This window comes from Lytechinus variegatus, chromosome 13 (assembly GCF_018143015.1).
Source record: "Lytechinus variegatus isolate NC3 chromosome 13, Lvar_3.0, whole genome shotgun sequence".
Taxonomy (NCBI): Eukaryota; Metazoa; Echinodermata; class Echinoidea; order Temnopleuroida; family Toxopneustidae; genus Lytechinus; species Lytechinus variegatus.
Window position 1 is genome coordinate 3,847,632 of NC_054752.1, and position 11,592 is coordinate 3,859,223.

Sequence of the window (11,592 nt, forward strand, 5' to 3'; positions counted from 1 at the left end):
TGATCGAAAGTCAATGTCAGGTCCCCAAACCGATTGAAAGTCTTGCATTTCACTAAAATTTGCAACTGATTGAGGATCTTGTTCTTCCATCAACAAATATAAATTGATTTGCTTCAGTTAAAATTGATCTATCATTTCTAAATATGCATCTGAAATTCTTTCCAATCGACCGCAAATATTTTCCTGCAACACCCCCAAGAATAACTAGCATATGAACAGCCGACTGACATGTCTAAAAATATTCCCTAACGTTGTATCAACAATAATCATGATATGTAAATTTACATAAAATTGAATACAATAGTGCAACATAAACAATTGCATGGGAAAATAGGGAAACAAGTTAAGAGAATAGGATAACAAAAAATCTAAAATTACTTTCGCAACTATAAATTAAACACATTCATGGCTCAAATTGATAGTAATACAGCACAGCGCGGTAAGGTATTTTGATTTGATTTGATTTTATTGTTTACTTCTGCAATTACATCATTCGTATATAATACATTTTCCATAACATAACAAACATAGTATATTGAGAACTTTTTTGGCATGAATCATAACTAAATGTACTAAAATTATCATTACAAACAAAACTGATCTCATACCAAATTAGTTAACATTTACAATTTGCAGGAGAAGGATTGTCATCATAAGCAGATTGCTTGAAAAAATGACACCCCAGGTTAGAACTCATTGATTAATATAATACATTAATACAGCAGAATCGATAAACAGTTCATTTCATGAAAAACAGCAGTAATGTAATTTGAGCAATGAAGATGGAGATGATAAGGATGAAGATGATGGTGAAATGGTGAAGATGAAGGCGATGGAGAGGATGATGGTGATGATGCTTTAATGATGACACATCGACACAGAAATTTTACTTCAAATATTCTGATATCAACATAGATTTAACGTTTGCCTTAAATGAGTAAAGAGACGTGGATCTTTTTATAGATTCAGGTAGAGAGTTCCACAAATCAGGACCATGGTGTCTTATGGATCTCTGCGCAATAAGCAATTTGGGGTTGATTAAATGGAAATTAGAAGAGTTCCGCGTAGGGTATGAATGGATAGATGTGTTCATAGTATAAAAATTGTGAAATGAAGGTGGGAGCATGTTATTTACGTATTTGAACATAAGCAGTAAGCTTTGAAATGAGTTTATGTCAAAAATAGTTAGAGTCTTTAGTTTATGGAATAATGGATTTGTGTGTGATAAATATTGCGAATTAGTACAAATTCGAATTGCTTTTTTCTGTAATAAGTATATTATATTAATTTTAGTTTTTGCACACGTTGCCCAAACTATATTGCAGTACGATATATACGGCAATATTAATGAATTGTATAGTAGAACGAGTGTAGTATGAGGAATTATGTTTTTCATTTTGTAAAGTACACCTACGTTTCTGGAGATGTTAGTAGTTATACAACGTATATGTTCATTCCAATTTAAATGTTCATCTATTGTGACACCTAAAAACTTTGTTTCTTTTTTCCTTTTGAGTGGAATATTATCTATGCTTATGTCGTATGGAAACTCAGTAATATGTGAACTTGTATGCGTAAAATACATAAAGTTTGTTTTGTCTATATTAAGTGAGAGCCTATTACATTTAAACCATAAAGATAGTTTAGGTAATTCACGATTAAATGTATCTACTAAAGTTTCTAAGCTAGTGTTTGAACAAAAAATGTTTGTGTCATCGGCAAATAATACAAATGATAATAAAGGCGTTACAGTAGTCAAATCATTAATATATATAAGGAAAAGTAAGGGGCCAAGGATCGATCCTTGTGGAACTCCGCATTTTATTGACTGAAAGTTAGAAGAAATATTGTTGTGAGTGACATATTGTTTTCTATCAGACAAATAACTCTCAAACCATGATAGTGCGATTCCCCGAATTCCATAATTTTCAAGTTTTTTAAGTAAAATCTGGTGGTCAAGAGTGTCGAATGCTTTGCTTAGGTCCATGAATACTCCTATTATGTGTTCTTTATTTGTCATTGCATTTGTAATTTTATCGTATATTTGTATTAAAGCCTGATCAGTTGAATGCCCTTTCCTGAATCCATATTGGTTTGAATTTAGAAACTGAAAAGTATCTAGGAACTTATAAAGTCTTTTGTAAATAATCTTCTCTAATATTTTGGATATGCTGGGGAGAATAGAAATAGGCCTATAATTTGTTATTTCGTGTGGATTGTCTTTTTTTAAAACAGGATTTACCTTTGCAATTTTTAGGGAATCTGGACATTTACCGGTGCTGATCGACAGATTAAAAATATGACACAATGGAGAGACAATATAATGTATGATCTGCTTAAGAAGGAAAGTACTAATTCTATCATATCCCTGTGATTTGCTGGATTTGAGATTTTTTGTTATTTCAATTATTTCCTGAACATTTGTGGGGTTAAAGAATAGGGAAGAATTGATGGGTGTGGGAAGAAATTTTGCAAAACTTTGGTTTGGTCTGGCAAGGTTGTTAGCCAAAGAGGGTCCTATGTTAACGAAAAAGGAATTAAAGGTATCAGCTACATCATCTGAATTTATTGCAGCAGCATGAACTGTGAAATTGTCTTTAGGTAATACTTTGGGTTTCTTGCCAATCAAATCATTGATTATCTCCCATGTGGCTTTCATGTTTGATTTAACTTTGTTAAGTTTCTGGGAATAAAACAATTTGCGAGAAGCCCGAATTATATTGGTTAGTCTATTTCTATAAGTTTTATATTTATTTTTGTTTTGAATAGAAGGGTTCTTTAAAAATGTCTTGTATAGTTTATTTCGGGTGTGTATGGATCGTAGAATAGCTTTAGTGATCCATGGCATTTTTGCTTTTCTTTTTTTGATAGGTGATAGAGGAAAATTTTTATCGTAATATTTCTGCATTTTTTTGTTAAAATTTGTGTAAGCAATATCTGAATTTGACTCATTAAATACATCTAACCATTCCTCAATCGCAAGATCACTTTTAAACGATTCAATATTGATTGGTGTTTCTTTACTATACATTGTAGATTTAGGTGAATTTTCTTTTGAAATATCATTATCACATAATAACTAATATTGATTGTATACGATAATTAAAAAAAAAAAGTCGTGGATGCAGGATAAACATAATATCTAATTCTAAAGATTTAGCATCACAAATCCTGTCTCCATTTTTGAAAATGAATGGGGAGTTTATTTTTCTTCTTTGCTAAACTATATTCTACTTCGTTCTGGTTCTTTAGGAAAAAAACCCTATACTGTAAAAACGCTGTTTAAAATTTTTAGCACGTTGTTTAAGCCCGTCACTCTAACAACTACTGTTTAAACTTTTTAAACAAATGTTCAGACTTTTTAAACAACTGTTTGAACATTTTAAACAGTTGTTTAAAAAGTTTAAACAATTATAAAACAGTTTAAACAACCTGTTGTTAGAGTGACAGGCTTAAACAGCGTGCTATTTTTGTTTACTACTATTGGGTGAATTCATATATATATATAAACGAGTGTAAGTGTAATGTTTAATTTTTACTATTATGGCCTCTGTCATCCCCCCTCAATAATTTATGGTCGAACATCATAATATTGATGATGAATCACATGACAAGTATGATCATTATGAAAAGGAGGGAGTATGATGATCATGATAGTAATATCAATCGTAATGCGCATGATGACCATCAAATTTTTCTCGAAATTTTCTGATTTACTGTCCTTGATTGAAACCATTCGTTTCAGATATTGAGAAAAACAGATGGATAGTGAAAAGAAAACTACGATGAAATAGAATAACATGTTCATCTTTCTATACATGACATTATCTTTTTATCATTTACGAAGTTCGTGGGATGTGCCCCGGTCATTTTACGACACTTTTGAAGATCATTTCATTTTTGGTAGTATTCTTTCTCCCGGTTTATTAAATAAGTAGAGAAAATGCAAACTAAATGACAATTAAAATTTTAAAAGAGGGAATAACCCTGAAAATTAAAAGAGTCCTCCAAAATATCTAATTTTCAGGTCATTTTCTCCCCAAAATTATCTAACGCTTCAGACTCGCATTTTTAATCTAGTATGTAGCTAGTACTAGTATATCTTGTCTTGTAGAAATAAAGATAACCCCCTTAAAACTTCAGTCTCAGGATTAACGATTATTTGCAAATATATTACGTATCGAAGGTGATGTGCACTATCCAGGATGTAGCCTACCCCAGTGTCTAGTCTCTCTTCATCTTATCATGTATACAATAGCGGCAACTTCTACTCTTCTCGGCTTCCTACCAGCAAAGACAGGAGGAGTGGTAACGCTGAATGTAGAAGAAGGACTGTGCGTCCTTGACTTGTTCAAGGAGCCTTCCTTTGTCATTACTATGGGGTTTTCGGGAAGGTAGAAGTCAGAGTCTTTGTCATGAGGCCTTGTCACAATAACCATTCGGTATGTTGAATCAGATCGTGGCGAATCAAGTGAATCGATTTCGTATTTTACGGCCCATGCTTCAGAGTCTCCGATCTTGGTAGATTCTATTTTGAGCACGAACTTGAAGTAACGGGATTCAGAATCCAGTGACCAAGCTCCGGTTTCGTCTCTGACCGCGCACGTCATCTCTGTTCTGTATTGATCAAAGCTGACTTCTCTAAAGCCTTCATTTTGACGCTGCGATCTTCCATACTGGCGGGTAGTAAGACCCGGTGGCATGAAATTTAGATAGAGTCGTGGTTGAAGGTCGGGTTTCTTGAGGGAATCATAACCCGCTCGAGGATTGTCAGTATTACTCCTGGGGTCGTACTGGCCGCGCACTCCAGCTTCGTATGAAAGGGCTCTGTACTTGTATGACTCGGACAATGTCGCAGGGCAGTATTCAGATGCGAATTTCACGATAGCTGACGTCTCTTGGATGTTCGAAAGCTCGGATACTTGAACGAAAGAAAATCTTATTTTAGGCACTATTTTTAGATAAAGATCCTTATTGCCTTCTATGCTGCCTTTGCCCTTTAGCCAGTCATCGACTCGTGCGATTATTTCTAATTCGTTATCTGCAACAAGATCGTCCCTGTCTAGGATACTACAAAGCTCTTCGAAGGTAAGCCCTAACCATGATGACTCCGGGATGTACTGGAAATACAGAGAGAGTGTACGCAGGCAATCGTTCTTCACAGAAAGGTATTCGCATTCTGCCGCATCCCTCAACCATGTAATGGCCCCGACCATGCTCCCTTGATTGATCATTTCTCCTACCCACTCCTGGGCCATCTCACTCAACTTCTTGAGTCCTAGTTGTTTGGCCAGACTCATGACCATTCTCACGTTAGTCGATGAGAAACTCACCTCTCCTGTGTAGAGGAACTTTAAGACCATCTCAAAGACTTCGATCTCCTTGTCAGTGGCACTCGAAGCGAGCTCTATGATGTTATCAGAGGAAGCAGTCTCAAGAAGGTTTCCCAGTTCATCGCTCCAGGAACCCAACACGACTCGATGAGCAGCGAATTTCCTCCCGCCTACCTTGATGTGGATGTCAGTAAGCTCTTCATTGATGAGGAAAGGAAGGAGTTTCTTAGACAGGGCGCTGCGACATGAGTAGACCCGTTTACCGTCTTCAGAGCCTCGACCTGAATCCATTGCAACAGGCAGTTCAATACCCTTCCCCTATGAAATAAAATCATATTTGATATGCATTATAAGTCAAGATTATTGACTTAAATTCATGTAGCAACAGGCAATTGAACATTCTTCCCCATGTCAGACAAAATGATATTGGATATGCATAAGTCAACATTATCGAATTGTATTTATGATAAAGCACATTGCGGTGACCAAAATATCCACGCATATAGAACAGGCAAATGTTTTTATGCGTGACGTCATCAAACCGCACTCCATTGCTTTCGCGTTCGTTAGTGATCTAGAAATGACAATGACATTCATGCACAAGTCACCCGTAGAGTGGCTATTGGAAAAAAAATCATAATGTTGAAATTATCATTAATATTTCATCAAATAATTTTCAAATGATCGTGTAATAAAAATAAAACATACACTTTAGCAAAAAAAAAAATAATGTTGATTACAGCTGAAATCGTAGATAAATGCATTAAAGCTTAAAAATATAGTTATTGAAATTAAATAATTAAACATTTAATTTCGAGTGTAACAAAGTTTAGAAACGAAGCATTATTATTCCCGTAAATTTGTACAAGGTTGGAATGGTTTTCTGTTTTCTCACAATTAAAGAGCCGATAATTTTTAGTGTATTTTGTCTTTCGGTGTAATATTTCTTAAGATAAAAATTTCTCTCTTTAGCAAAAGAAGGAAAAACGAATATACAGTGGAATTCATCGCCAATTAATTGAAGATCGCATAATGTACAATCTTCATGTTTCTTTGATGGTTTACATATCTGCCAGAGACAACCGGAAGTGGTTCTATCTTTACTTTTCAAACTGCTGGCGCATATCTGACGACTATGTTTACCTGTATTCCTAGCCTCTACAAAACATTGTATATCATCCATTGCTTTATAGAGAGGGTATTTGTCTCCGAATACCCAGAAGTATGAAAAAAAATTATAGGGTACACAGACATGGGGGCATCATTGTTTTCTTGGTGATAACTGTGTTTGTTACATTTTCTTAGGGAGTCTTTATAAAAGAAGTTGTTTGGCCCGTATTCTAAACTCGGGCTTAAATTAAACCATGGTTAATAGCTGTGGTTTAACTATGGGGAGCCAATTGGGGCACAAATCCCTAACAGTACACTCATTTGACACACAAATTGTCTTCGAATGACAACATAAGTACTTTGAAGTATTTTTCATTATTATGAAAGCAAAAGGAAAGGAGGAAAGCAAAATAGCAGAATGTGATAATTTTTGGCTCCCCATAATTTTAGCACAGACTTAGACCATGTTCTAAGTTAAAGAGAAATTCCAGTAGATGCAGTAAACGCTGATTTCATGAGAAAGTCTGTAAAACAAGGCTTAATTGTCAGTGTATCATCAAGGATCTAGATCTGGTACAGTTACATTAACTGAACTTTGTGAAATCTTGGGCCCGACGCTCTACCCGAATCCTGTGCTTATTTGATGATTTCTCAGCAATTGCACAATTTCTTCCAGAATCCTTTGGCGCATGCGTTTTATTTATACAAACAGACACTTTGGTGGTCATTTCATTGGATTCTGTACGAACTCATTTTGTTATCGTTACCAAAACTAGCATTTACATTTAAACCTGACTTTAGAATACGGCCTATGAGATTACGGGCGATTGGCAGCTTCATCGGGAGGGGGGGGGGGGACTTACATTGACGAGTGGATACCATACGCGACCATGGGGTCTCGAAAATAACCCTATACAATTATTTTCCATATTCTGAAAATGCATCCCTTAACAAGTATTGGCGTGGGAAACCCTACCCTTAAGAAGTATTGGAAACATAACGATACCCTTGGCAGGTATTCCCCGAAGTGAACCAATGAGTACAGCGATTACGTCACGGACGTCGGTTTTAGTTACCGTTACCTACATTTGGGACCTTTCGCAATCATCACGGACGCTAGTATTAGGGTCCCCTAACACAAAACTTAACGCTTAATCATACACTTGATTTTTAAGATTGATTGTGCATTACAGTCAATAGAATCAAACGTAGAAAACTGCTCTACGATCAATGCTAAGCTTTGTGTAACAGGGGGGTTACAGGCCCTACAAATCTGCTTTTCGTGTGCAAAATCCCTTTCCGCGACACCCGTACCGCATACATGCATGTATATTACGACTGATGGCTGGAGATATTCAAAATGCAGGACCTAAAATAGATTTATGACATGGAGAAGAAAGTGGTTTTTCAAACAAATCGAGAACATATTGAGTGAGGAAAAACTTACTGAATGAAGGCTTAAATATAGATCATTACAGTCCATCGAATCGATATTACATTTAATGTGGATTATTGGTGGATCACTGGCAATTGATTTCATGGATAAGATCAACCTCTCCAGCCGAACATTTCGCATGCGTTGATATGTACACATCATATGCGATACCTTTGAACTCGTTTCCTTTTGTTTCTTTGTTTCTTTTGTTTACTCCTTATACACAAACGATATGCCTCTCGCACACGATGTGAGGGGCATTATGTTTTACATTCCCCAGAAATGGGGATTAGATTCAAATTCCGGGGGGACCACTTCCATTGATGAGTGGATACCAGGCACGACCATGGGGTTTCGAAAAGTACCCTAAACATGCTAAACAAGGGAAGCAATTCTTTTCCAGATTATGAAAATGCATCTCTTAACAAGTATTTGGCTTGTGAAACCCTACAAGTATTGAATATATATCCCTTATTTCAGCATTTTAAACATCGTTTTGACACCCTTATAACGTTACATAGGCCTATATACGTAACGTACCTGCCCACTCTGTCCCCTTTTACGGGTGGTCGCTACTGGTATCCACTAATCAATGGAAGTGGGCCCCCCGGGCGGCCTCTCGAGCTCTAGGAGGAGTCAAATGTGGCTTTGGAAAGTCGTCCTCAATCGGATAAATCGCTGTTACCATAGTAGCAACCAGAATTTTGCACACGAAACGCATATTGAATGTTTCCGTCGCAGATGCGAAACGAAAAAAAAAATCTCATGTCACACAATTTGCATTGCAGGACTGAGTTTTACGACCATGATGACGGGCCCAAAAAGTCCCTTCCAAAGTCAACTACCGTTGTAAATAAGCGTTCGCGTCCTCAAACGAAAGGTCGGGAATTATTAGGTTTAGTACGGCTCCACCTCCCACGCCTCGTGCAAATCAGACTTTGAACACGTAGTCACTTTTGGGGCAAAAAGTATATCTGTAATATAACATTTTAGTCTTTTTACCCTCGCAAATTTGACCCTCAACACGTAGCTTTCCTAAGAAAATATATACCCTTTTGTCATTATTGTAGTGTTTTGACACCCTTATTACATTACGAACGTAACATGCCATATCTTGGAAAAGACATCATTTTTACGTGTTTTATTGGGTCGCGCATGGTATCCACTCGTCAATGTAAGTGCCCCCCCCCCCCCTCCGGAGCTTCATGCGAGTTCACGTAGTGACCGGTGGCGCCCAAAGTATCACGCCAAAGATGGCGAAAGCAGAGCTTTTAGAAAAAGAGTTAATGTTGCCTGTTTGGGCCAAGAATCCTCATTCCATAATCTTACACACGTTCTGAAAGTATATCACGCTCTTAACTTTCTGTCTTATCTTAATCGAGAGTTCTGATAGAACTTGAACACCAACTGTATGTAACTACCAAAAATGATTCGTATTTAAATTCAGGTTTGGCCCCAAAACACAGCTTACCTTATGATCCGTTGTTTCAGCCATGTCCTTTACAACAGCGGCTCTGGAACCAAAATGAACTGCTCTTAATGTTATGCGTATGAAGTAGGTCCATGGTTTGAATGAGTAGTAGTCGTAGAATAATTGGGAAAATCATGTCCTTGGTAAAAATGTGTCCCATTGCGAAGCCAGGCTAGCCGCTGTTATTTCAGCTTCTCCTTTAGGCGAACACAAAAGACGCATCAAAATGAAAATATGAAGGGTGAAAGCTTACTCCATACAAATTTATACTATAGATGCTTATAACAATAAGGCATATGAATACACGCAAGTTGGCCATCTTTACAACCATACTTAAGTGACGCATTAATGAAGGGGGAAAACACAACTTGACAAGAATTAAAAATTAAGGACAATAGAGAACAGGTTAAATGTAATTTTTACACAGTATAGAAGGTGTATAAAATGAAGATATTATTTCATCATCATTAGTTTTATCATTATATTGTTGTTATCATTGTTATTATTATTATAATTATATTCTTGATATATAATGATAACATTTTTATTGTTATTATCTTTTTAGTAGCATTATTAGCAGGAATAGAAACACTAGTTTTCATTATAATTAGACTGCTATTTTCAGTCATCAGCATTAATGACTTTGTTATTATCAAGCAAGATATAATGGAATTCGTCAAGATGATAAACTATCAAACCATTTCATCATATCACACCTATTGTTCGGGGGGGGGGGTGGAACAATAGATTATACCCGTGAACAAGGATTTACACCAGTGCTAGTTGCAACATTTCATTTGATTAGTACTGCTGTATACTGTAAGCATATGAAATCCGAAATGCAACTGATCAGGTACCTATATCAGTCGAAGGCGGATGAATATTCATCTGACATTGGAAATCCCAGCTGGGTTTCCCCACTGGTTTTCCCCACTGAACAAGAACAACTAGTTCGTGCTTTTATAGACGGATAATTATATTGAATTGTAATACATTTATTGATCATTTTGAGAAAATATGACTTCGTATTGATATCCCCTGCCTCCCCGCCCCTCAAAATACATGGAAGCGACCCCGTTAGGGCCTATACAGGTTATTCTACTCGCAGTATTAAAGCGAGAGGTCTGTCATGATGGGTTTTCTTCCATTCTTCAAGGTGAACTTCCCTTTGAGCTAGACATTAAAATCTGATCAAACTATCACTTATCTGCTCTTCTGATTTACAAAAAAAAACAAGATTGAATTTCCATTTACAAGGGATGTTTACCCTGCCAAAAAATTATTAAGAAACAAAAGAAAGGTAATCAGAAATATCAGTTTTTGAGGAAAACCTATCAGAGATTCAAATGTTATTAGACTTTCAATATTTTGATTTGAGATTTCATAAAATCATGCAAGCACGCAGCTTCCCCATATCGTCATGTAGTGTAAAGTCATTGAAATGTCATTATTGGAAAAAAAATGAAAATGGCCGATGTTGTACCTTTGGTGTTCAACAGCCAAAATATTTCACCCTCTTTGATGGACATCATCGACTGACTCACCTAGATGTGCATATCACTGTTTGGAGAAAATAAGCGAAACTTAAAAATGTCATAACTTTCTTATTTTACATCCGATTTTGATGAAATTTTCAGTACTAGGCTAGTTTGATTTTTCTCTATTTATTCAAGTCAGCATTTCCTTGGGGTGGGCTTGGCCATAAACCATTAAACATGAATTAAAAAACCACCTACTGCAGGGTAGGCCTGTTCAATTATGCAAAAGTGCTTTCCAAATGCGCCCTGCAGTTCAACAAATAACTCAACATCATAGCACTTCAATGTATGTAACATAATGAAGTAGAAACAGAATACATTAAATACAAATACAGTGCGTTTATATTTAAATTCCAGAAAATATGATAAGAAATGTTGGTGAAGGCTTGAGAAAAATACATCAACGATTAAGAAAGTTGCCAAAATTTGATGCTTTTAATTTATGACACCATAATCTATACGAGCAGATGCCCGATTTGTTATGTAATATAATACAAATTATGGTGTCATAAATTAAAAACATCAAATTTTGTCAACTTTCGTAATCTTTGATCTATTTTCTCAAGACTTCACCAACATTTCTTATCATATTTTCTGGAATTTTAACAACAAACCTTTTTCATGTTGAACTTCCCCTTTAATAGTTCTGGGTTTCCCCATGCTGTGGTATTCCCCAGTAAGCATTGCGCAATAACTAATTTATAA

General features: G+C 36.0%; 1 protein-coding gene across 1 annotated transcript; it reads right to left on the minus strand.

Moving 5' to 3' along the window:
- Nucleotides 1-4,113: 4,113 nt before the first annotated feature.
- Nucleotides 4,114-9,488, minus strand: LOC121426439 (kelch-like protein 1). The gene is made up of 2 exons (XM_041622739.1): nt 9,350-9,488; nt 4,114-5,651 (listed from the first exon to the last, which is right to left on the minus strand). Exons 1-2 carry the CDS (start codon nt 9,371-9,373, stop codon nt 4,236-4,238), a joined length of 1,440 nt encoding a protein of 479 aa, XP_041478673.1. The 5' UTR covers nt 9,374-9,488; the 3' UTR covers nt 4,114-4,235.
- Nucleotides 9,489-11,592: the final 2,104 nt, after the last annotated feature.

Coding starts and splice junctions, on each gene's coding strand:
- LOC121426439 (XM_041622739.1), bottom strand. CDS start 9,373: ATGGCTGAAACAACGGATCATAAG. Junction 5,652..9,349: donor CTGAAACAACGGATCATAAG/GTAAGCTGTGTT, acceptor TTTATTTCATAG/GGGAAGGGTATTGAACTGCC.